The sequence below is a fragment of the Falco biarmicus genome, chromosome 1, assembly GCF_023638135.1.
Source record: "Falco biarmicus isolate bFalBia1 chromosome 1, bFalBia1.pri, whole genome shotgun sequence".
NCBI lineage: Eukaryota > Metazoa > Chordata > Aves > Falconiformes > Falconidae > Falco > Falco biarmicus.
Window position 1 is genome coordinate 58,552,883 of NC_079288.1, and position 27,679 is coordinate 58,580,561.

The 27,679-nt window shown below is 42.2% G+C and overlaps 1 protein-coding gene across 1 annotated transcript in view; it reads right to left on the reverse strand.

The window, feature by feature from the left end:
• DKK2 (dickkopf WNT signaling pathway inhibitor 2) overlaps positions 1–9,933 on the reverse strand; it is a 41,993-nt gene extending 32,060 nt beyond the window's left edge. Inside the window, exon 1 of the mRNA XM_056326515.1 lies at positions 9,311–9,933. Coding sequence (XP_056182490.1) covers positions 9,311–9,568 — 258 coding nt within the window. The 5' untranslated portion in view covers positions 9,569–9,933. The remainder of the gene's footprint in view (positions 1–9,310) is intronic.
• Between the last annotated feature and the right edge of the window lie 17,746 nt (positions 9,934–27,679).

Below are 27,679 nucleotides of genomic sequence, written 5' to 3' on the forward strand. Positions count from 1 at the left end.
ACAAGTATTCACTTGGTCACTTATCCTTTTAGTAATAAAAAACAATTGGAACTGAATTTCAGTTTCAATTTGTTGCAGCTGCTGTGGCAAGGACCCCCTCAGAAAGTAATTTCCAGAGGATTCTTCTTGTTAAAAAGCCATTTCCTTGGCGAGGAGTGGGATGTCTGTAAGATAGCAACAGCGACAAAACCAAGCACAGAAGATTGCAAGCATTCCTGAACAGCATTTCAAAAACCCTCTATTTATTCAAACAATTACAATTCAGACAATTTATGCAGCTAAGCAGTTTAGCCCCTCCATCAAAATATAAAGTAGACTTTTAAGCCTAAGTTTTGATAGGCAGTTTTCCTCATTAACCCTAACTATGACACACAAGACAGCATCAAAACTTGGCTCCACCCTGGCAAAGGTGTGGCAACCCCCTGGTTTCCCAGTCCTTCCACAGCTCCCAGGATTTCCATTCTTCAGTTCTGACCCACATCCACTTTCTCTCCCCACCACACAAGTTGGTTGAATTATGTGGTTATGAATTATATACATTTCAAATGTAGCTTTTGGGGGAGTAATAGGAACTGAGTCAGTCTGGAGGAACAACTTGCAGTCTTGCTGGGCAACCCCATAGTGTTCAGCTCAGACATTAGGGCATGTGGTTGGTTACGTGGGTCAGATGGTATAATTATTGCTACCTGAGTGGATGGCAAACTGAAATTTAAGAATGACAAGTCTGGTAAAACTTTCAGGCTATGCTAAATAAAGGAAACAGTCTTCACATCTACTTGGTGGCTCCCATCACCCCAGGGAGTTAATGAGATAATGCCCCCACAAAGAGAAGACTAATGACACCACGCTGTTTATCTCCCATGAATTTATCATCAGAGAACATACCAGCCATGCCACCTGCTCTAGCCTGCCAAATGGTCACCCCATTCCCTGACGCAAGCACAGGATGGTAGCCAGCTTTTTCTTCCCTTCTGCTTCTTCCATTATGATTATCCCTTCATGTTACCCACCATATGCTCTCTCTCTCTATGTGAAAGCTGTACATTAACTATTTAATCACAATTTGTAACTCCTTCTTTGGTATGGAATGCCATTGTCCTGTCTACCTCTGAAGGAGGAAATGGTCATTTGACATCTCCTCTCTTCTTCCCTCCTGCCTGAAGAATGACAGGGGAGATTATGTTTGAAAAAGAAAGTAAGTATCCACCTCAGTACTCCTCCTACCAGAGGAGAAGTAGGAGATCCACAGATCTGACTCTGTGTCCTGGACAACCCAATGCTCCACAAGATAGAAACAAAAACTTTTCTCTTTTAAGATCCTGAGTCTCCCAGGAAATTCACAATGAACTGGATGGGAGGCAGGCTCTGCTCTCTCGTTTTCAAGATGAAAGCAAAGGAACAAAGAAATACAGCACGTTCTGCAGCCTGTGCTAGCCCTGCCAGGTCAGAACAACAGAAGCTTCATTTGGCTGTTTTTCACTCAGCTGCTACCGAAGACACACTGTGAAGGCAAACTCTCTGCCAAGCCCAAGGCTCCCCAACACAATCTCTTGCTTGCAGCTCTATGTCATATTGGAAAGAGGTTTTTCCTCCTTTAAACTCATGCTCTATAAAAACTCACCCTGAATAGAGACCATATAAGCCAAAGCATCTCTGTGTTATGGTCCATATGGACACACCCACGGTAAGAAAATCAGGGAAAGCACTCAGGCACGCCAGCAAATCTAGCTGTAAGAGTGGGTGCAGGTGCAGTCCTCCTTAGAACTTGCAGCATTGGGAAGCCCAAAATCTATTTTCAGTAGTGACTTCAGCAAACAAGCTATTTGAGGTGGGACCCAAGCCCAGGTCCTAGATTTCTATGGCTTCTTTTGAGCTGACATGAACACTTGACTGGCCATCTAGAGTACCGTGGCTGTACTTCATGAAACACTAGATTTTTGCTGTAAAAAAAAAAAATGCTAAAAGAAGGGGAGAAAGTCATACAGAAGCAAAAGAGGGTAAATACAAGATGGTAGCATATCTGTCAGTACCTTTTTTCTATTATTTTTTTTTACACAGTCTAAATTTTTCTGATACTTCTGAGAATTAATTTAACTAAGTTAATGCCAACTAAAGCAGTTACTAGATAGAACTAGCATTTTGTATTTCTGTCAGTGGTTTTACATACGGTTCTCTCCTTGGCTTCCAGAGACCTTGTTTTACAGCAAAATGTCCAGCTTTAGGACCTTTGCAGGCTGTCAAGAAGAGGTGCACCACTTCCTGTAAGAACACATAGCAAAAGAAAAAATTCTGGAAACTACCCTGCTCTGTGCAAAAGGAAAAATAAAGGAGCATCGTCCCCATCAGATGCATTACTTTCCCTGATGCCATTCTAGCTAAGAATGAGATTCCAAGAGTAAAAGTTTCCTGCTGCAACATAAACATACTCCGTTTGCAATTCCTTTTAAGAGATCTCCGCTTTAGGCATTTCAGACTTGCAGGGAAGAGATCACACTGACAGCAAGTCACTGCTTCTACTCAACGCAAGCTGCCAAAATGTGTAGAACTGAACCCTGTCTGCTCATTCACTGGACCGATAAATACACTTTTAAAAGCATGCACAGCCTGATTCACACTTACATGATGCACAGAGAATGAGGCAGAGGGCTTCCAGAGTGAAGCAACACCTCATTCCCAAGCATGTGCAGAACAGTCCACCTTCGCTAACTGCTAAAAATGCTAAACCAGTGCCATTTGCACTACATATGTGCAACATGCATGTCTCCAAGATTCATTACTGTGCATATGAAAATTCAATCATATCAAAGCTTAGCTTTAAGAAAGTCCCAAGAGGCTGAACTGTGTGCTTATGCACTTTGAGGGGGAAAAAATCCAACAACTCTTAAACTTTATTTTCTTTTTTGTAGCGTTGCCCTGGTCTTTCCTTTACTAAGAACAAAATAGCTGCTAAATGAGTGAACTCCCCATCCCCACTGTGTTCACATCCGTTAATTTTCATAACTCAAGTTCTGTTTGTGTGAACACAACTGTATAAATCATAGATGGGATTAGGGCTGATCCCATCAATACTGTAACTGAGATGAACAAAACTCATTATTTTATTTGAAAATCGCTGTGCTTTGGCCATTTAGTATGACCATATGTATCCTTCTATGCCATCTCTCTCTCTCTAACACTACTTTCTGTAGCTCATTCTTGAACAAAGGATTCTGCAATGAACTTGGAAGTATCACAAATTCACTTATTTTTGCATTTCATTGCGATTTGAAAATTGCTTTGTGTTCATGAAATTTTCCATTGATTGCCTTTCAATCAGAAAGGGGAAAATTATAGTGAAGAAAAGCAACCTTTGGGGACACATACAGTCATTGCGCATCCTATAACTGATCAAAAAAGAAGAGATTAATATTCGTGTTCTCTAGTAGAAATAAAAACTTTTGCAGGCAAAATTAATTTTTAAAAAGTAACAAAACAAACCTTCTGATCTTCCTAGCTTTTGTATGGGCCTTTCACATCCATGAATATGAAGCTCATAGAAGCTGTTTTCAACCTAAAAGTACCAGAAACACGGCCTAGAACATAACACTGTAAAACAAGGATACCCAAAGAATTATCCTCAGTTCTAAAAGAAAAAAAATAAATATTTTAAAAATATCTAAAATACACCTAGTTTTACTGATGCAGGAAAAGCAGAGGCAGCTTCTGGTTTTCTTCCCCATTTCTGCAGTGACATACAAACTTCAGCTCCTCAAATCAAATGTCTAACAACTGCAGTGCTGACACCAACACGAAGCTCCCCAGGAGCAGGACGTGGTGACAAGCCATGTGCCGAGGATGGAGCCAAGTGGGGGCTGCTGCCTCCAAGTCCAGCCCACTACACCCTGACTTTTGCCAGCCACAACCAGTGTGTAAATGTAGGGGTAGCATGAGCTTGGCAAGCCGAGGCAGGAAGGGAAGGTTTCTGCTTTGAAGGTGTTGTCCAAATTAACACTTTTACATACATATAAAACTTGTTTGGATATACTTTAAAAAACCTCAGATACGCAAAACCCGAAGAGGAAAGCAATGCTCAAGAAACAAACAGAAGCGTGAGCTTCATGAGACTCCTCCTTTGCAGAGTTAAATTCCTCCTAAACGACATTTCCAGGGTGAGGCATTTGTAAGTACAACTGTAAAAGGACCAAAGGCTCAACTGACAAACCATGAGATATGAAGTGCTTGCAAGATACATCCGGTGTTGAGATAATTAAAATCGAAATTAAACTTGTGCTGTATTTGCATCTGCAAAACATCAGTTAATCAAACATAATGAGTTAATCAGACTCATTTTTCTGAGGGCAAAATGTAATCATTCTTCATCATCTTTTGTGTTGTCCTTAGACTCTGACAGACTCTCCAGACTGACTCTTCCTAAGTATTTGCACACCCAATAGCACATCAAGGTCCTGGAACTTTTCTAGGCATTGATGCAACATTAATAGGAAATAGTTGTAGTAAAGCCACTTTATAGGAGGTTTTGCTCTATATGAAGAAGTCAAATAATAACAACAAATTGAAGGGGACATGAAGCATGACCCAGGAAGGAGATAATACTCTGCATCCCATTTTTGCAATCAAGAGACAAGCCACTCGGCTATTTAGCAAGACTGCTGCCAGTAAACCAGTATGCCTCCCAGATTCCTAACAGCAAACAGCAAGAGCAAAGAACACATTCTCTGGTGACCTCTGCAGATTTAGCAATTCTGTTGGTTTTTTATTAGTAGTATTAAAAAAAAAAAAAAAGCAAGCTGTTTCTGGATGTAATGTCTAGGTATTGTAATTAATTTATTTTTAATTCCATGGAGAAATAATTTATACTGTCTTGGTTGCTAGCTATTTAAGATATTGTGGTTACATTTTTGGTGTCTTTGGTACATTTTATTGTAACATTCTCAGGGCACTGCAGTCAATTACTACATCTCATGCTGTTTTACTTGCTACAAAGCATCATCCAAGCATTTTCTAGCAAGTCCTTGTGGGTAACTACGTCCTGTTCAAGAAACACATGTATGTCCATGCGATGATAGGTATGAGATCAGTGTCAACTTAGCCATTTGGATTAATGCCTTTTTAGTTTGGCTTCTGTGGTCTCAAGCCTCTTAGCTCAAGCTGCGATAGAGTTTAAACAAAAAAAAGTACATTTTAAACAGAGTACATTTGGAATAGAAAGATTTATCTGAGATCTGTCTATTGTGCCTCTGCAGTGCTAAAACTTGTCCCAGCTTTTCACTCCTCTCTCCCTTTTCCAGACCTCATTTCTTACTCAGCCCCACAGTTGTGCCGGTCCCCTCTCTTGGCTGTCCCAGCTCTTCCCTTCATCGCTGCTGCGCCCTTCGTGCATGTGGGGGAAGTGGGAGGGACAGTCCCAGTGGGAAGCACAAACTCAACTAGCTATGCAGCAGCAAAGGGAACAAGAGACACATCTTGCTGGGGAAAGAGCTGAAACAATGGCTTGTGGCCAGGACTTGGAAAGGGCAGAAGATAATATCGCCCATGGATTAAAGAATGAAAACGGCTAGAAATAACGTTTGGTAGGTCTCAGCCTACGAGATCATTAAAGGTGGTTGACTGTGAAGGAATGCAGACCCTAGCACTGATGGAGGAGACAAGCCTCAGAGAGGAGAGGGGACTATAATCCAGAGGCAAGCAGTCAAAAAGATGGTGAAGTGAATTAAAGATGCTACAGAGCCATCATTCAGGAATTTATGGAATGGCTATGCCTTTCACTCACAGCTACGGTACGTGGGATTTTCCATTTCAAATTGCATCTCTATAGTTGAGCAAGAGCACTCACACGGAAGAGCTTGCCCTAACACAATGGAAGCTGTAGCCAATGTGCAGAAAATCTAAGCCACCATCATTGCTAATCTGTCCTTTTTCATATATGATCCTATTTACCGTATCATATTTATCTAGAAAGATTATATATCCAGAACAATTTCTCAGAGTGGCTACAGTACTGAAGTGTTAGCTGTTCCTAGAAGCCATTTCTCTAAATCAAGTTTTGAAAGGAAATTGATGGCAGACACTATATAGTACTGCCCCCCCAAAAAAGTAACCCAGTCTAACATGCACTGTACACTCCTATTTCAGAGCATATTTTTCCCGTGTGCAAATGCTGTAGGTACTTTCCAATTCTCTGTGAAATTGGGGGAACATTAACGGTTTGCAGAAAGGAGAAAACAGGAGTGACTGTGAAGAAAGCGAAGACAGTGAAATCTCACTGATTTAGCCTGTCAGTGCTTCTATTCTCTACTGATCCAAGGTAGTAAAGGGAATAAGAACAGAAAATATATAATATTCCTCAGAAAGACATAAAAATGCAAGTCTTACTAAAATCCACATTTTCTCTGCCAGTCCCTCCAGCAAGCGGGATCAGCTTGCTTTGCTCCTGTGAGTATTTTCATTAATTTGAACTGGAACTTTGCCTGATGAAGGAGTGCTGGACCTTCTCTTTCTGGGCAGAAGCACTGACACTACCAGCTGAAATATATCAGCACTCTAGATAAGCCATGAACTATTGTATCTTATGATTTATTGCTGATTAAAGACCCCCAAGTTGCTCCTAGTCCTGAGAATTAACATAATTGAAACTCTTACATTAACATGTTAGAGAAATGTTCTGAAAGTGCATTAGTTTACCATACCGAATAAGCAAATAGGTTGCTGGCTGATGGTCTTTCATCAGTTTTAGCGAGAGCCCTCTGATTTCCACTACATATATCTGCAGAGACTTGAACGCACAGCTCAGAGCTGATACAGCAAAATTCTATTAATTTTCTTTTAAGCTGCATATCCTTGGTCCCTACTAAGACTATTTCCTAGTTGTAAACAAGATGCTGAGCTCACCATTTAATGTTACCAAGATATAAAAGGTACTCCCACTTCTGACACATTATAAATTCAACTAATGCAATAGATTGTTTTAGGAAGAAAAGCATAAACCTGTTCTTTTAGCAAACAGCATGCAAAACTTCAGCACAAAGTCCCATAATCTAAACAAATCATGTACTAACTTAATATGAGGATACTTTAAAACAAAATTATGAAAATTTCATGTCTTAATTCGTTGAGACGTGTGACACTGCTGTTAAAAAATGCAGCAGTTTACCAACCCCGCAACTGGAAGTATTACTAAAGATAAAGAATTATCACAAAAGGGTTTTTTTTGTTTGTTTTTCTATTCTCTTCCTTTCTTTTCTTCTTTTTATTGTAGTTCTGTGTTAATTGTGTTGCTTCAGGCAGATGGCTGAAAACATTTACGTGGACTATATCTGCATGAGCCTGTGCAGAAGCCAGGGATGGAGTCCCAGGGAGGGTGGAACCAGCACTGACAGCCCTTGACGGGAGGTCAGGCTTTGCTCCCTGAGAGGCAAAGTCGCTGATTCTCCAGGGGTCTTTGCTTGTGCTACAAACGGGACATCTTAACATGCATGCCACCTCTTCTACCATTACAGATACTTACAGTGTTGTCTCTGACTTGCAGTGTACCTTGTGAGTTCATGCCAGTAACTAGAAGTCCCCAGCAAACAATCCAGGTTGGCAAGGGGCAAATCTTGCAAGTACGACTGGTGGGCAGTGCAACCTGTTTTCCAGGAACTGGGTGAATTATAATCAATCATTCTCAACATTGTGCTGAATACACATTGAAGTGCTAAAGATGTTGCACATAGGGAAAGGCAGCAAGACTTCCCCAAGAGGCAAAAATTATATATTGTGTTTGGGGCTGTACAGCGCAGCCCCACAAGAACCCACACTGAAACTCATGAGGCAGAGATAACACTCAGGAGGAAGATAGGTCTTATATATTGGTTTTTTGTGAATACACAGAAAACAAAAGAAAGCCCAGGGAGAACACATAAGAAATGGTCCCATGCTCCTGTATTTCCTCAAGGTGATTTAACATAGGAATTATTGCAACGTGCACTAGAAAAGAGCACAGTGCTTCAGTAATATGAAACTTCAGCACAGCATCTGTTACTAAACTGCTCAGAGGTAAGGAGAGGCAACCAGATTCTGGGTAAATTATACAACAATTGAGTGGCTAGGGAAAGAAAGCTTGGAGCAGATTAAAAACAAATTTCTCACACGCAAAACCCAAAACTACCACCACTGTTGTTATGCCTGCACACAAACCCAAATGATAACATTCAATTATTAGGAAGCTGATGTGACAGACTTTAGCAAATGTAGTGGATTACCTTTCACTCATTTGCAGCTTCTCTGCTGCCTTAAGGAAAATGTAGGCAAGATACAGACACTTCAGGCGTTGAGTGTTTTGCCTTTTTAGTGCTGTTGGCAGCTCCCTTGCTGCTACACTGTTTCTTGTTTATGAAAAGCAGCTGTATTTGGAGGTACTAATAATACCCAGTAGTATAAAATCTGTACTTTCTGAAGACTACAACCTTCAACACCACAATGTGCAACATTCATACCATCCAAGTTGAGACTTGATAAGGAAGTAGAGAACTGATGGCTTAAAATGCTGCTTTAGAGTTTACCGCAAAGATAGTTGAACAAAGATAATGTTCTATCAGACTTCCAAGATTCCAAGCAGAGTAGAGAGGAAAGATGACTGCATATACAACTCAGGGTCTTTTTTTCATAAAGTTTCTATAATCTTTTCTTTCTTCCTAACATTCAAACTTCAAATTCAGGGCTGTTACTCCCTGCTTATCTCAACTAGACATAACCAAACGTAACTTCCACAACCACTGGAGCATATTCTGGACAAGGAACTTATTTTCTGTCATATTAAGCAAATGAATGTGCCTTAAACTATACCACTGGGACAGTATTTTATTCTCACCGTGGAGAAAGACAACAGAGATCAACTTTCTAGGTGTGACTTTTAAAACCAATCTTGTTTCACTGCCGCAAACACAGTTTTCGCTTCATGCTCAAATTTTCCTCACCTATTGAAATTCAGTTCACTTAGTGTCTAAGAATGACAAGAAATGTCTTCCTTTACTTCTAGCAGCCCTTTGAAGGAGTCAGAGAAATGCTGAAGATTACAGTTTTTTCGGTTACTCTTTCTTCCATCAGGTATTCATCCGACAGAGAAAAATGAAAGGTTTAAAACCTTCCAACTCCCATTCGCACAGTTCTTAACACCAATTATGAGATGATATTGTCCCAGACAATCCCCATGAAGTAAATTAATTAATTAAACACTATAAAGTGCTGAAAACAATGTGAGGGCAAGACTAGCAATTATTTGCATATAGCACGCAGACGGACAAGACACTCGAGCAATGAAGCGATGTCCTACCTCTCCTTGCCGGTGATAGTGCTTGGGAGGTTTTCCCATCTGCTCTAGCATTTTGCCCTTCTTACTGCTAGAAAGCGTCAGTCCCTGGTGGATGCCTGCAGATCTGTTGGTTGCCTGAGTTGGAGCCTCCCCCATCAGGGTGGACTTGATGGAGTTCACCTTGGAGCTGGAGCTGTCTAGCTGGGAGCTCTCCACGATCAGGACCGCGGCTAGTAAGAGGAGACAGCAGGAGCACTTATTCCACATCAGCACGATCATCTCCCCTCCCCCCAATAGGATTAGCTTTTTTTTTTTTTTTTTTTTTTAAGGCAAAGAAAACAAAAGAGAGGGGGGGAAAAAAGTTTTGAAAAGTATCTCCCAAAGTTGTTAACGAAGCAACGGATTTCAATGCCACACACTCAAGGAACTGCTGTTCTGAGAGACACGGGAGAAAAATAATTTAAAAAAAGAATCTCCTAGGAAAAAGATGTGTCAAGTCTATAGGCACTGAGCAACTATCGGGTCTGTGAAGCGATGGCTTTTTCCTCCAGGTCCTCAAGAAGTCCAGGCGGTTCTTTAATAACTGAGAGCAATAAGCTACGAGGCAACTGCACCCAGGGCAGCTCCCCACCAGCGCGTTTGCTTGAGCTTCAGAGGAAGAGGGAGGGAGGGAGGGAGGGAGGGAGGGAGGGAGCGCGGAGTTCCTTCCCCCCACTCCTCCTCTCCCGCCGCACAAGCCAGCAGAGAGGAAACTCAAACCAGATCCAATCCAAGCAGCACCGGCAAAAGCTGGGCTTAGTTTTCTCTCACTCTCTCTCCCCCTCTCTTGACTTTTTATTCCCCTCCTCCTTCTTTTTCTGTCTTTTGCCTCAGCCTCTGCAGCCAGCAGGAGTGAAAGCGCCCGCTCTCCTCCTCCTCCTCCCGCCCGGTGCGGGGCCGGGGGCTCCGGCGGAGCGGGCAGAGCAGGGACCCGGGGCTGGCCCCCACCCGCCACGGGGGCGCCGGGGCCGAGGGGCAGACCCCCGGCGGGCACTCGGGGGTCCCCGGCAGGCTCTCGCTGCCCCCCTTATTATTACAGCCGCCGGCGGGTGTCCCCTCGCCCCAGCCCAGCGGAGGGACGCGCCGCGCAGCCACTTTCGCCCCCTCCCGTCGCGTCCCCCCGCCAGTCCCACCCCCGGTCTGGGGGGTTCCCCGTCCCTCCGGCCCGGGCCGCACGGCGCCGGCATCCAGCCCCGAGGTAGGGGTGCCGGCCGGCTCCCCACACGGCGCTGCCCCCCGGAGCAGGGGGTGGAGTTGCTCCGGCTCCCCGAAATGCTCAGAGGCGCAGAGCGCGTTACTCCTGCCTGCGGTACGAGTAAGGGGCTGGCGCAAACCTGCCAAATCTGGCAGCCGCGCCTGCAGCCCGCTGCCCAGCTAAAGGGCACGTCCAGCCACTAACGCACCGCGCTACTCCTAAACGTAACACCTCTAGTACCGCAGTGCCACTGCCCACCCCAGAGACTTACTGTGCAGCCACCTGCTCCGTGTCCTTGACGTGCACACGCATCTGATCGCTCAAAAACATCCAGGTGCTAATAACTACACCCACACGCTCCAAGGCACTTGCAGCTCCCTGCCGCAGCGCCAGAACACTGTGTTTCAGAAAAAGAAAGGTACACGGAGAAAAAACAGGCACGCGGAGCACAAAATTAGCAGAACTGGGTAAACCCAGCTCTTTCCTTTTCCCTGTTACCTGCAAAAGATTTAGTGCAGAGGACATCACTATGGGGCACTTGTGTACTGCGCAGCTACAAGCCCTTGTCTTTCCCCTGAACATGTGAAAGTGGGGTGGAGGGAAAAAAAGATGGTGAGAGGAGCAGCCCTCTTGCTGTCCCACAGGTTCATGTACGAACGTTACCTTGGCTGGGAACAGTACAGAGAATTTTCACGTTTACCACCTCTCCCAAGGGGTCCCTCCTCTAAGCATCTCACCAGTTATCCTTTCCAGTTACGCTACCTCTTTACGTGGCAGAAGGAGTGAAGAAGAAATGCACACCTGAAATTTCATTTCTTCTGAATTAACAGCCACGGAAAAGGAAGTTGCTAAGGCAAGAAGCTGGGCACTCCTGGCCTCCAGTGTTTCTACTCCCACTCAGTCAGCAGAAGCCGTCCTGGGGTCTTAGTTGCTCTCTGCAGGGAGTACTCCATGAACCACACCACCTTGGGTAAGTTTTATAAAATGTTGTCTATCGACATGTGACTGCTAGCAACGTGTTCTCATGTTAGGGCTTGTATTGTATTAAACAGAGCATCTTGCAAAGAGTAGATTAATTTACAGCTTTTTCCACAGCTCAAACCTTAGAATTCTTTGGGAGGATTTAATCCCATCTCACAGGGCAGATTTATTTTTTTAAATCTTTATCTAATGATCTCTTACTTTAGGCAATTACTACTGATTTTTATTTTATTTTTTAAAATAACAAATGAAATGACATATCAGCCCCCAATACCAGATTTGATTTTAAATTGTTCTACAGAACATGACCTTTGCTCTGGCTTGGGCTTCAAATGAGCTCACATTTACTGGCTTTGAAGCTGGAAGCAATTTTATTAACAGTTGATTTCAGACAATTAGGTTCAGAATCAAAATTCCTGGATTTAGCTTTGCAAGGAGTAAGGAATGGAAGAAAAAAAAAGTTTGCCTCCTTCACAGCATTTCCTCTCTTCCATCTTTGTGCAGCCTTAAATAAAATAAAATTATGTTTCTGTCTTCATCTCTGATAATTCCTGAAGACATTTGTAAGGAAATGTTTCTAAAAGATCAGAAAGGAATTTTCAATTTCACAAGAAAGTGATAAAAGCCAATCCTTTTTGATTGTTTTTGACCTGACTTTTGTCACCTAGCCCTCCTGGTGTTTCACCCCTCCCAAACCCAAAAGCAAACAGCTGTCAGGGCCACAAGAAAAGGTCTAACAGATAATTTCATAGAAAGTTGGCAGAGAGCCATATAAACACCAGACACACACAAAATGGGTAATCACAGCCACAGAAAATCAAGCAATCCACTCAGACATACATACATGGTGTATATACACACGTGCATATGCAGCCTCGCACACAAACACGGGAGGGCTGATGTCCAGCCACCCATTCATGTAGGATCAAGTGGAGAAACACAAACTGATGACAGCTCTCTGATTTCTAACAAGTTAATACTGCATTTCCTCTTCCTATGATAATGGACTGCCCTAGTCACATTGTGTTTTCTTGCTGGGGACAAATAAACTGCACTTAAGTTACAATTCACATCTCTCTTCCTGGTGTTCTCCATATATGCCACCACAAAGCCTTAGCCCTGATCTGTCCTGCTTCATGGATGGTGCCAAATTTGTAAAAACATCAAGTCAGCAGGCTTTGCAAGATGACCACAAAAACCGGACAAGAAAATGACATTTTCTCATTCCTAAGACATTTGAAAAAATTATAAGTGGGTCTGTACTATTGATCAAAATATATGGGAGGTTGTGTTAATTCACACTTCAAACAGCCCCCTTCTCCAAAATGCTTGATACAACTCAGAAATTATGATATATTTAACTGGGCTCTGAATCTATTAACTGATTTGTTAACTTTGGTGACAGCAATTGCAACCCCCCTCAAATTACAAATTTTTGGGATGTTATCTCACTTGTGTTTCTCTTACCCAGGAAGGAACAGAAATTAATAATTCATTGGTGGAGTATTCTCCACCAGAGTTGCCTTGAATAAGGGAAGATTACAAAGAGGACAAAATAAACTGATGAGACATGCAAAGAGAATCCATGACAATAAAAACACAGTATGATGACCTCATGTGACTATCATTCAGCCCTTCTTGAAATAAATGGACATGTGTGGTATTAAAGAGAGGCACACAGCACCTAAAGGACCAGACTGTAAGTAGGCTCTGTCTAAATTAGTTAAATATATACCTATTAATACCTTATTAAAATTATTACTTGTATTAATACATATAAAAATCAAGCCACATTCCAACTCCTTAGATGTAAATAACCAAGTCCCCATATATTCATAACCACTAGAAATTTGGAAAAAACTAGGGAGGAATGCTCAAAGCATTTCTGATTTTTAAGAAGAGGTATCCAAACTCATTTTTTCAACTCAGTCCAGATTCAGCTAAGTATGAAGGTCATCAGTCAGCTGGATTCAACCAAGTTTCCAGGCATTAATTGTTATTTACTAGGAATGGAAATGAGTATCTTTCCAACAGGGCAAGGCTTACCTTGTACCTCACTGCTCTGAAGGGAAGATAGTTTTGCAGCATCTCTGAGGAAATGGAAACAGGTTTTTGCTTCGCTACCCTGATAGGGTTGTCTCCAGAGGAAGCAACAACCCACTTCACTGCAGGGCAGCTGCTGCCAGACCAACATGCTGCTCAAGACCGAAGAAATCAGAAATAGATGGGCAGAACACTAAATCTACATTGGGAAGGAGTTGGTTGGTTGGTTGTTGTGGTTTGGTTTTTTTTAATGAAAACATGATATATAGATATACTTGTAGAGAAACAAGCTATTTAGTATTGGGGGTGGATGGGTGTGTGGGTGTGTATTCCACTTTTAACTAGCATTCAGACCATGACTTGGGTTCTTCAAGCTGGTCAAATACAGACTTCCAAACCTAGGTGTGTATTTTGTACGCTTCTCATTGCAGCAACTTTTATGTCCTTTAAAGACACAGATTTACTTCACAATATCTACTCATATAAGATGGTATGGAGGCAAAAATACAAGAAGCATCTCTGCATTTCAGAGTTATGGCTGTGCCACTACAACCTAGATTTTGAGAGACATTGAGGGCATCTAAAACATTTAAATGCCATGGGGGATCTACCAGAGGAACCAGCTACAAAACCCAGCAGTTGTGGTGCATGAATTGCATGTGGTGCATGAAGTGCACTAAGCACAGGCTGTCACATTGCTGAAGATCAGGCAAAGAGTTTACCACAAAGTTCACCACTAAGCTTGGATGCCTAGTTTGGAGAAGCTAGGGCCCTCACACTTTGTGTGTGTGTGCCTGTGGTTAGTCAAACATTTCATAGCAGTGCAGTCATTTGCCCCAAACGACATTTTGCAACTAACAATACAGAACAAAGAAGCATTACCCCGACAACCAGTCAGTGGGACATGCCATGGGATGGTCACTAGCAATCTCTCATCATGTACCATACTGCAGAGACCAAAACTGCTCCTGACCACTGCGTACATAACCGTGAATCTTCCTAGGATCCTCCAGAGGTGGCACTTACGCCCCAAATTAGGAGGCAGATTGTCTGAATATCCCCATGCTCAGCTTTAACTGCTAATTCTTCCTGCAGATTTCCAGTAGGCAGAAGGATTACTGGAGGTTACAACCCAGTCACGGAAGCCTGACAGGCAAAAGGGCAAACGTTAAACAGCAGTGAGACCTCCAGCTGCAAGCACAGAGAACTACAGGAGTGAGCTGCAAGTACTCAGTTCACATTTAATGTTAAAAAAATATATATATATCAATACAGAAATACACATTTGTATCTCTTTCAGGATAAATGGGTGTACTTTCTGTAAGAAAAGTAGGGGGGTTCTTTGTCTTATTTGCACCCATAGAGAGGAGACACACCACAGAGTAAAGCTTGTACTATTTCTAAATCAGGTATTCACACTGAACAAACGTTTGAATTTTAAGTCTTCCAAATGCATATTTCTGTTTTACAAATGTTTTGGTGTTTCTTTTAATTAAACTTATTTATAAATTTAATGGAAAAAAAAATGAGTGGCCCTAAACAAAGGTTTTGTAGAATTTTTCCAGTTTCACTACTTATTCTTGCCAAGATTAAAAAAAACATAAAAAAAGAAAGAAAAAAACCCGTTAGTATTTGCACTGAAAAATATCAACATTTTAATTGCTTTTCTACTACCTTTCTGCTTTTCTATATGAACTTCCCCCTTATATTATTTGCCAGGGAGTTTGATTAAATTTCTTGTAGACCTTTTTTCATTTTTCTTGGGGGAGAGGAGGATTTTAGGGAGGCAAGAAAGACATGGAAAAGAAGAGCACCTTTTTTCCTTTTGCCTTTTCCCCTGCTTTTCCCTCTGAAACTTTTTGAAAGAGGGAATTTTGGAAAAAGCAGATTCTAGCAGAAATCAAGACAAAACCAAAAAATAATGGAACACAAGAAAATAATATATTCAATATAAGGACAAAAAGGAAATAGAATGAAAATTGGGAAAGCCTCTACCAGACCTCCTCCAAAGGGCCAAAACTACACACTGTAAATGTAAAATATTATAGGCCAGATTACAATCCTTGTGTATTTTACAGCATCTATATTTTAAGCCACTTGACTTCAATCGAACCGTATTTGATTTACACCAGCTTTAGTTCAGTCTAATGTCCTATGCTTTTCTTTCTGTTAAATAAACAAAATTACCTGTTATTCAAATTAAATCTGTTTTTAATTCTATCTTAAGCATTTTGGGATACATGTTGTATGAAAGATATTATATAACACAGAGGTGTACTGTTTTCTGTTATTATTTTTCAGGTTCACCAGCTGCACAGAATTTCCATTGCCCCTTGCAGCAATTCTCACAACTTGGATATGGCCAAATCTCACTTAGCATTGTTCCTGGGGCCTACTCTGTCTTTTACTTAATTTTCTGGGGGGGAAAAAAAAAAAAGAAAAAAAAATAAGCAGGGCTATCAAGCAATGCCTAGTTTTGCTAAGGCTGCAGCTCAACAACGCAACGTTTTCTTTTTAAAAAGCATATTTAAGGAGCTCCTTCTTCCCCTCTGTCCTTCAGCTCTCTATGGGGATGCATTTTGGGTTCATTTCTTTCCTTTTTCAGTATTCAGCTCACAACAAAACCTCCCTCCAATTTCCACCCTCCCCTTGCGGTACAAGGGCGAGACAGTGCAGGCATGCGTTGTGGGGTGGGGGCAAAGGGCACGGGGATCCCCTCACCCCGCCTGTTCCACCGGGTGCTCGTGGCCCCTGCAAGGCGCCCAGAGGGTGGGCTGGGGCGCGATACCCAAAAGCGTGACAGGTGGGCGTCGGCTGCAGGACCCCGTGCTAATGCAGCCTACAGCCACCGCCAAGCTCTTCTCCACAGCCAGTATTTCTGTTAGCGTCAGGGGAGCGGCTCATCAGAGCTTCCATTGAAGTCCGTAGGTGCGACCTCTGCCCCGAAGGCTGGCCCGCTCCTCCTCCTCCTCCCCTCTCGCCAGAGGACGGGTGAAAGCCGCAGCCATACCCCTGTGACCCCCTTCTGCAGCCGCCGGCACAGGCTGCCAGGCGGGTACAGCTCTTCCTCCGCCTTCATCCCTGACCGCTGTGCGCTGTGATACGCGCTGCCCGCACAGCGCAGGGGCGCCGGCGGCTGGGGGCGCGGGGGGCGGCTGGGGGCGCGGGGGGCGGCTGGGGGCGCCGGGGGCGGCTGGGGGCGCCGGGGGCGGCTGGGGGCGCCGGGGGCGGCTGGGGGCGCCGGGGGCGGCTGGGGGCGCGGGGGGCGGCTGGGGGCGGCTGGCACACCCGCCGGGCCGCCATCGCGCCTGCCCAGCCCGGCCACGGATGGCCTGTCCCCAAAGGCGCCCCTCCCCCCAAAACTGTCATCGAGCGCGGCCGCCGCGGTAAACGCCGCCCGGCCCGGAGAGCGGCGGCGGGCGGCCCCGGCGGCAGCGGGAGCGCAGGCACGGCCGCAGCCCGGAGCGCGGCCCCGGCAGGCACGGCCGCAGCCCGGAGCGGGGCGGCGGGCGGGCTCCCGGCGGGCGGCCCCGGTCACGGAAACAGGCGAAGAAACATCGCCTCCTTTGATTTCTGTATTTTTCGGTCTCATTCCTAATGCCACGCTCCTCATGAGCAGGAAGGCAAATGATGCAATAAAACTGTTTGGAAATCTGTATTTATGATTTTTCTCCTGCTGATTTCAGTTTCGAAAAGGCGAGTACTGAATGTCACTGTTATTCCTCATAAATACCTCCTTTTCCCGATTAAAACAGTCCAGGATGGTGTCACAGTTAATTAACGACTGTGCTTCCAGTAGCTTAGTTGCTCACAGTTCAGGGTTTGAATCAACCCCTCTGACAACCATTAACCCTTCGGAGTGGGAATCACCGATTTCTTGGGAGAAGAGCAAAGGCAAACACCACCCGCCCAGCAAAATTAATAACCATCGATAAACACTGCGTCAAAAGCCTACATGACAGCCAGTCAATTCAAAACATTTTAAAGCCCCTTCACTATTTTCTCCAAAACACCTTCACTGTGTCACCGGACTAAACTCAGCCTGACCATGCTCCCAAAGCAATACATGTTTCAGCATTTATCAGAGAAAGTACTTTCTGAAAGGAAAGGTTTCAGCCAAACGCAGTGAAGGTGCGGGCCGTGTGCCTGGAAGGCCACAAGTTAAACCCTCTGGTCTCCCTCTCCTTGCCGGGAGCAGCCAGGAGCAAGCCACACACGAGAGGGAGAGGAGCAGCAATGGCCGGGCAGCATTTTCTCGCCCTCCTCCCGTGCCGCGTGCAGGATTGCTGCTGGCCCCACCAGAATGGTCCCCAGCACCAAGCACTGTAAGGAAGACATATGCAAGCTCCGCTGTGTATGCACAGCACGTGGTTTTCCAGAGGATCACAACACACAAACCAAAACATGAATTCGCGGTAGCCCAGAAAGACGGACGACTTGATATGAAAATAGCTGAAATTTCAGCCTCCCTCCCCCAGCTGCATATGTTGAAGAGTTGTTAAAACAATAAAAATTCTTATAATTAGCAAGTCTACATACACCCATTTTCTTTGCAATATTCTTGGCAATATTGAAGCCAGTTACTCAAACTTTCCAAAGAAAAATAACCGTAAGGAAAATTCCCTTCTCACGAATGAAAGCAGCAGAAAATTATGAGGCTGAAAAGGGAGTCAGAATGGAAATCATTGTGCAACCTTAGCTATAATAAGTACTGAAAAAGCTGATTGCTGTTTATTACATTTATCTTCTGTTTTCTAATAAATGCAGTCACATCTGAAGACTGTATGTTAAGACAAATGTAAAAGTATCTTCAATCATTTGCTTTGTCTTGCAAACCTACCTTAAACAAATGGTTTTGGACCTAGGATGGTGTATCTACAGGCTGTAACAAATATCCACCTCTCAGAGAAAGAGAGAAAGGACAGAGCTTCTGCTTTGCAAAAAAAATGGGAGTTAGGGAGGTTGTTTCTTTCTCTGTGTGATTGCTCAATTTTACCCTTCATCTTTACCTAAGAAAACAATTAAAAGATAGAGACATAGGTCTTCTAGAACATAAACCCCCATGCCATTTTTTTTAGCACAAGTGTGTTGCTGTAGAATCAGGAGATAATATGACATGGCAAAAATTCCTTATCTGCAATATAAGAATTTATGCTGATTAGTTCATTAAATAGAGTCAAAATCCATCCTACTAACAGGCTAATACAACTGCATTTGATAAAATAAGAATCTGGTATTGATCACTTACCAGCTGCCTCTCCAGGTGGGCTGTGTTCTGGAAAAAAAAAAAAAAAAAGTAGACTTCATAAATAATTGTCAAATAAAGGTACATCTCACTTCTTAATGAAATATTGTTTTACATGTCATTCCTGATCAACTTAGTCCTTTCATTAAAATATGTTTGCAATAATTGGCGATATATAAAGTAAATGTCTAAATAAAAAGTAATTTGGAAAAAAAACCGGAACATTTTGTTTTTCAAATTGATTTCATTCCTGAAATCTTTTAAATATCTTATTTGTTTCAATTGACAGCTTTTTCATTGAAATGCCAACTTAATGACTGCTTTCTGACCACCTACAAAGGTGTCTTTTTCAGTGGGCATGATGTTTGTTGTGAAAGAAGAAAAATAGCATTCCATATGTAATTTTCATAGAAGTGGGAAAAGAACAAATTAGTATCCTGCACAGCAGAGTAAAAGAACCTCCAGCTAGCACTGAATATACTCCATCTCATTTCTCTATCTGTTGCTGAAAGTGGACAGAAAAAGAAAAGTTAAATCCGTATTGTTTTAAAGACATTACCTATATGGCTGCTCAGTAAAGCTACAGCAAAATCCAGAATTATGGGACATTTTTTCCCCCTAAAATCTTCAAGGAGGCTAAAATTAGTGTAGCCACTCAATGAACTAGGCAGGCTGCATTCCTGGCTAGTTGTGCAGGTGATTAAGAACAACTGTGAAGCTCAATAGCTACAGGTGAGAACAATGTATTGCAATTTTCCTCTTGTGCTTGTATGTTTACACTCCGTTCCCTGATTACAGTTGTTTCCCCAGTTTTCTCCCAGTGTAAGACAACGACAAAAACGATCAGAAGGGGAAGGAAGGGGAGCCTCTGCTCTTTGGTGTGCAGCCCAGTGCGATAGAGAAGGGAGCTTGCTTCACGGCTCAGAACACAAATACTCCAGGGAGCATCTAAATTTACTCCCGTTCTGGCATTTGGTAACTCAGTCCCACTCTGGCCTTTGATAATTCAAAGACAATAACTATGTAAACCTCAGCCCAAGCTTCTTTCCCAAAGCTTGGCTCTTCTTAGCACTGTGCTCCAGGGTCTGCTCTGTCCCAGATTTTTCCAGCTGAAAGAGTTAATCAGACCTTTCGGCAAGCCTTACTAGGCATAACTTTTCTGGGTCTTAGAAGAAGTTAGGAGTGGAACCTCAAGTGGTGACTCAAAGTCCCCTGCCAAATAAATTCCTGGTTTAAGTCCATTGACACTGATGGAGTTACAAGAGGAACAGAACTGGTCCTTTGCCTTTTTTGCTTTTATCCACAATAGGCAGCTCCTTTTTTTTCTGCATAACAAGTACCAGAATACTGAATGTATTGGCTGCCAAGAAATGCAGAACAAACAGACTTACATGTTTTTCCCTTTATTTCCATCATCTGACCTTTGCTTTTTATGTCTTAGGAGCAAGCTGCAACTTTATTTACATGTATAATCTAGATGAAATGCTAGTTTGTGTGTAGAAAGCTATGTGGACTTTGATCTTTGAATTTGATTTTCCATTTTTTTCAAATCAAAACATAATTAATGGAAACATGGAAATGTTAGGTTTTAGAATGATTCTCATTTAATAATTCTGATTCTTTCAGCCCGGGCTAGACCTTTTAGGCTTCCCTAGAGTCTTGAAGTGTTAGTTCATAGTCCAAAATATTAACTTGTATCCTGACACAGTAGGTACTGAAATCACTCATATTGCCCAGGTCAATAATGATAGATTTTGAATCCACATAGGAGTACTTGACTGCAACAAAAGGTGCTACTAGCCACATCAAAATTGTATAAAGTACTGGTAGTGAGAGAACAAATGATTAAATTACTAAAACAGTGGAATTCACATTATGAAGAAGAGAGCAAAAACTAACAGGGAAAGGGAACAAGTACTAAGAGAGTCAACAGGAAGAAGTAAAACAGCTAATAATCCAGGAACATTTTATGGTTATTTTTTAATAGGTTTTAACCCAAGGTTTCAAACCTGTAACTTAACACATTGACTCTGTTTTCATTTGCAGTCTGATTAATTTTGGACACGTCATTTACACTTTTAAAATCTCAAGTGTTTTACTTCTGTGTACCTGCCTAGACTTGGCTCTGCCAAGGTGCAAAGAATGCCTCACTTCTACCCCATATTTCATGTCTGGGCCATGCAATCTTCCTAATTCTACATACAAAATGAAAATAAGTTGTTACTGACACATACTAAATCTTAATTTTTCTCAGAGAGGAAATTTCCACAAAATAAGAATAAATAGTCTGCAAAATTGAAATAGGGGGGAATGAACAAGAAAGAAAAGTAAAGTACTAACTTCTATGTAAGGCTTCTTGTTAAAGCAAAGCATCAATTCTGTAACTACTTTTTAAATTCTGTATAAAATTACTGAAAAAAATCTTTTATATCCATGTCTCTGTGCATCACAAACATACCATTGTGATAAAACCATAATACTTCATTTAAAACTCTGAGTAAGAGAAGGTTCTTCACAGGGATTCTGTAAGTAATCAAAGGGAAATTAATACGGGTTTACTGTTACATTATCTGGGGGTTTAATTTTTTTAGCATACGTATTGTCTAACTACACATGTTGTTTGTTATCTCTGTCCCCACTGGTTTACAGATCATCAACTCAGTATTACTGGGGCAGGAGTGAGGAGTATCTTTGTGGAAATAACCCCCTCCCAAATTGCATGGTACTACTTTGTGACCCTGTTAAAGGCTAAGGGACTATACTCTTTATTTGCTACCACATACAACCCACATTGTCAGTAGCAAGCCATCAAAGCAATCCAGATGGTTACTATCACAGGAATGGAAAAGAAAAGAAAACAACCAACCCCAAGCAACTAAAAGAAGGAGCAAGAATCTGGAACGCTTTTCAGAGGACACCATCTACAACTCAAGAGTTTCTCACTGGAGCAACAGTGAAATTAACCGCAAGGCAAATACCCAGCCCAAAGTGGCTGGGAGGCAGAGCTCTGCTGCTTCAGTGAAAGGCACTGCCTGTTACCATGCATTCATTATCAAAGACAGAAATTCCCTCCTGAAAAAAAAAAAAAAAATCAAGAAAATGAGGAGCTCTCACACACACTCTCTCTCTCTCGCTCTGACTTTAAATTATAAAAATGACTGCTCAGTTCCTAACCAGTGAATTTACAGATTACCAGCCAATTATGGCAGCATTTGATAGCTTTTTCATTCTGCAGCAGCATGGCTGCAAGAACTGATTTTGTCCTGGAAGTTGTTTATTTTTTGACTACATTGACTAAACTAATAATACACTTAATCTACTCTAGTTCTAATTCTTCATATGATTTTAGGAAATAGGACTACTTTTTCGATACTGTGTTTAAAATTAGCTCTAGAGGACATACATTCCTATAGGGCCATCGTTCTTTTCAAGGTGGGGAAGGGGGTTAATGCTTCCAGAAGACAAGTGTGGTAGCTGGGGATGTTGTACAGCAAACTCAGTTAAACTGAGTTAAGTTCAGTTAAACTCCAAAGCTCAGAAATGAACTTGTTTTTCAAAGTGATCCTGGGATGAGGAGAAGAGTCTCAAAAAGCAGGTCCCTCTCAAAACTGGAGGAGCATACCTCCCTGCCTCTCTTAAAACCTCTCCGAACTGTTGAATAGACCTTCTGTCAGTCTGTCAGATGCCAAGCTTCCCAAGACAAATGAAACTCTCAGTGTCACAGGACCTGTAAAGCAAGAAGTATGTAACCTGCTTTCTCAAAATACACATGCTGCAAATAAAGATATCAAGTGTACTGACATTTCTGCACTACAGCTTAAAATAACATCCTGTGCGATGCCTATATGCTGCACTGTTAGCTCAATTTTGGATTTTCTAAACACTGGGTTTGCTTTCAAAGAATAATGCTCCAGTTCCTGTACAATACATGAGTATACTGGCTCTTAGCTGGGAAACAAAGTTAAGAATGTGTGGGCTTTGGCTTCAAAATTAACCATGCTTTAGTAATCTAGTATACTAAACTGTTTCTTATTAATGTATCATGCAAATACTCTCCAGTCCTCCCGCGAGTCTGACACTTTCCCAACATATCAATAGCAAATGTTCTGTGAAATGCAACTTTTCTGATGTAGGCCACCCTGACTTTCAGTGTGATCTCAACCCACCATCCAAATCTTCATGGCAGATGCAGAATGGGGTTCTTCTTTAATAAGAGAAACAACATTGGGAAAAAAACCCAACCCACTTTCTTGCCAGTTTGATACATTGAGTTTGTTTTCTTCAGTAAAGAGCTTGCTGCTTTCCTCACCCACCCCCCCACCCCCTTTTTTTTTTTTTAAATCTAATTATGGCTGAACAGTAGATTTTTTAGTGTTTACTGAGTCAGAATGTAAGGTAATGTAGGGGGATGATTTGTATAAGTCCCTCATTAATGTCACTATTTGACTTAAAATTTTGAAGTGTGCCAGCTTAACCCCAGCTGTTTTCCATCTTAAATGCAGATGAGACGGAGAGCATACCCGAGGACTTTTGTTACATGTCAAATGAGCTTCACAGCGCCTCTGCAACAACTGGCCCCACTTCCCAGAGCAGGTTTTTATCGAACGTTGCTGTTGCTGTGCCACCTGGCAGCACCGGCCAGCCTCACGTCCCTTCACTGGACAGTGGATGTGACTAGGCGAGCACAGGGTAGCGTGGTATCAAGCTACAATAGTTGTTTTTAACCGAGTTGGCCAGGTGCTGGCTGCAGAAGACAGCAGGTTAACCGGCCTGGTTATTCAAGTGGTTTTGTGGTCTGCTCTGGGCTGACAGCTGCCCCACCGGCATTGCTACCAGCACCAGGCAGGCTGACACAACGTCCCAAAGCCCCTGCTGCACACCGGGCTGCAGCCTGCAGTGCAGGTGCCACCAGAGGTTCTGGCCCAAATAGGAGACTGTTTAAAATGACATATGAAGGGTATGGGGGAGTGTATAGCTACTGATGTTTAGTTTTCATATACTTAACGTTTTACATCTTTTTGCACTGTAATTAAAGACATAGTGTTATCTAGTCTCCTCTGTGACTCCACCGTATCATCTTGCAGAGGCTTTTTATAGGCACTGTTGCAAAAGACAACGTCAAGGAATGATTAAGGAGGATAGCTTAATTTAATTTTTAGTTATTACATGTCCAAAGTGCAGCTTTTTATCTCCCCTCTGTTTTTAACATTCACTGCACAGATGCACTGTGTTTTTTCCCCCATAAAACATACAGTTATCAGTTCACAAAGGGAGCACTAACAGTGAGGGAGAGAAAAGCCATGTGAGCCGTATGAAGGGAGATCCAGGGTGATTCAGTGGCTGAGCAGAGGAGCAAGCTCAGAAAAATAAGAGCACACATGTCACCCCACGTCAGGGGTGGAAGGCAAAGTGAAGAGCTTTGGAAACTTAAGTGGGGCTGGATGCTGACTAGGCACTGGTACCTGGAGCACACAAATGAAAAACAGAAAGAGCAATGCCACAACCAGTGACATGGATCAGGGAGGAAAATTAGCAGATGTGTTTCAGCTGAACTGCATGCCAGAGAGGAGCTGGCAGGTTCCAGCGGCCACTCATGGATCACACAAACGTTTTGCCTCTTGCCTCTTTCGAGATGGATGGGGGATGCAACAAACCACCTCAGCAAATGATGAAGTTACAGAGTCCCTCTGCAGGGCTCTTCACTGCCAAGTCCAAGAGAATTGCTGGACTTTTTTGTTTGTTTGCTCTCTTTCAGATGTAGTTTTTGGAGCTAGGTGATGAAGAACAATGCTTTGGAAAAACACAGGCTACTGCTCAATGAAATTCTGTCTGTACCAGTAAGAGTCTGAACTAAAACAAAACCTAAGTGAAGTCCAGAATTTGGACCAGGACTCCCAAAAGCAATGCTTTTCTGCTGTATCATCTATTCTTAACCAATCAGTACTATACGTGTGTCCTCTCACCTTCAGCAAATACAAAGTTGCTGCAGTTGTAGATGACATAAATGGCTTTGCACTCAGGCATAATACAAGACAGAACAGAAAAATGAGGGGGAAACCTGTTTTGCTAGACTTATTTGGATTATGCCTTTTTTTAACCCCAGAATTGAAAGCAACTGGAAATACTTAGGAAATTCAGAAGATTTAAGGGCTGTTTATACAGCAGATGAAAACAACTGACCCAAATGCCTCTATATTTTAAAGCTCCAAGGTAGGGGCATAGTTTATATATTAAAAATAACCAGGTCCTCTAGGTTCTATTGCCTACAGAAAACTTAAATCTAAAATAATTGTTTTAAAAAATTTATTTCCTTTAACATGTGTACAAGATTAAGTGGTTACAAATAAGAAATGCTAGATATTCCGAAATATTCATAGCGAATATCTGAGTTGCTTATTCTGGCAGCTTCCATAAGAAAGGATCAGTATGGTATCTACATTTTTTTCCCCGGAGAAACATTAAGAAAAAATAGTAAGAACAAAGAAGTGGATAAAATTAATTCAGAGTAAATTGCAGAGCATACCTCTGCCTCAGTTCCCTAGTAAAGAAAAGGCACTGTATGTATACTACAAGGCTAATCTAAACTTCCTTTCCAAAAAACGTACTCGAACGAGCAATTGAAATAAGTGGGCTGCAAGTCTAACGTTTTCTATTTGCAGTGCAGCTATATCTGATTTATACCTTTTTCTCTTCCCCCCACCCCTCTTAACTCAGAATTTCTGTATCTTCGGGAGTATAAAGTACGGTCACATGCCCTCTAGTGAGCTACACAGCAGCTGCACCTTGCTAAATTGTCATCTCATTTTAAAATGAGATGCTTCTTTACACTGCCATGTGCTATTTTTCTCCCAAAGGTATTCAACGCGCTTTGAGCGCAAGCCTTCAGAATCATGTAGTTTTCCACAAGCCTCGGTTTTGAGGGCAGGAAATTAAATGTCCTGAATTAGGGATCACAAATACTTAGTCCAGCGAGCAAAATTTAAAGCAAAGCTAGACTTTGGAACTACAGAAGTCCCATTGCTCCAACTAAGTATAAAGGCTCAGTGCATCAAGAACATTTTCATCAGAATTTTTATACCACTTGGGGAAAAAAAAATTCCTAACCCAAGAAATAAATGGACAGAACGTTACTGATTCAGGAGCTGTAATAATTGCACTAATACACACAGTGCTGTTATAGCTTGGATGTGCTTTTCTGTGTTTTCGAAATAAGCTCTCCCCACCTACACATCACAGAGCGAAGCAGACTGAGGCATGTCTCTGAGCATCTCTTAGCATGAGGCCCTCAGGAAGGATCTTCTGTATCATACCCTTCTGGACTGCAACATCTGTCCACTTTTATGCAGTAGCCTTTTGGAAATGGAGCCCTGCCAGTGCTGGGGAAACAGTGCTTGCAGCAGGTTTATAACATGCTAATGCTCGGCTGGTGGGTCTTTAGCCTTCCTCTTAGTGGGCTCTCGTTAAATACATCAAGATCTTTCAAAGGCCACGTGTGCCTTCTATGCCACAGGCTGGCAGCTCCCACTTTAAAGCAATGCTCTCCTTCCAGCTAGATAATTCAGGCCTCAGTCAAGAGCTTCACCATTTACATGAGTAAAGTTTAACATGTGCTTAAAAGTTTACAGGATTGGACTGAAACACAGGATTACCCAAAGCTTGCCACAGTTCCTTTTTGCTCATTCGTGCCCCTGCAATGCATCATTACCCACATCCTTAGAGAGTCTTACTCTGTCATAGTACATAATATTTGGCCTGATACTAATAAAGCCTGATTCATACGAAAAGAATAAGAATTGCTGCTGCTATTGCCAATGGTAATAATGAAGCATCCTATTCACTTTGTAGGAATTACAGATGCATGAAACATGTGATTCCTATTTTATGATAATGATTATCGTTCTCCATAATTAATAAAATTTGCACTATAATTATTCTGAAAGCAACAACAAAAAAATAGAAGTTTAGTATTAATCTTGTTTCTCTAGATATGCTCAGAAAATGACATAATACATCAGGAAAATTAGCTGCTGACATACAGATTAAATATTACGTTTGGAATGTCAGTCTCATCTGAAAAGTATAAAATGCCTTTTGAAATGTTAATTGATTTTTTTTTGTGACAAATGAGGAACTGTTGTATCCAGTTTATGCAGTACAAGTAACTGTCACTCACTACTTTGACATGTTACCAGCTTTATACCAAAAAGCAGCACAGCAAATGTATTTTCCAATTGTTAGTCTTTGGCATATTTCCCAGCTATTAACTCTTGACCCATACACTTCCATGAAGTCTTTCTTCAGCTATGCTAGGTTCAGCTGTGCACTTAGCTGGTGGCTCAAACATATTTTAGCCTGATTTTATGGGCTCGTCTACCTAAAGAGATGCATCAGTCCCAAAATCCCCTTTCCACAGGGAATAGCTGCAGATGATAAATATGTTTTTAATGTAAGCCTATCTCCTCTATGGCGGAGTTTACGTAGCAGTTACTACTGCTGTCTGAAAACTTTGTCCTCCCAACTGGAGTAGTAGTCGGAACTTCTCCATGTTGGGCAACAACCGATGGTCTTCATGGTTATCTGGATGCAGTGAGGTAGTTATTCCAGGGGAAATAATGGCTGACAGCAGTTATGCTGTCTCTATTAAGAGGCTGGTTAGCAATACAAGTGACATCTTAGAATATGTAAAAGATCAAGTCATAATGTCTGGACTGGACCAGATCAAGACAAATCAGAGCCCAGTGGGAACTTTAGTGGCTAAAAAAGCACTAAATAATCTCAGGAATCCATCTAAAGTTTCAAGATGAAAACAACCCCATTCCTTTGCTTATATCCTCTTGGTCTGTTTCACAGTTTTGTTGTTGTTGGATGCCTATCTCTTTAGCCAACG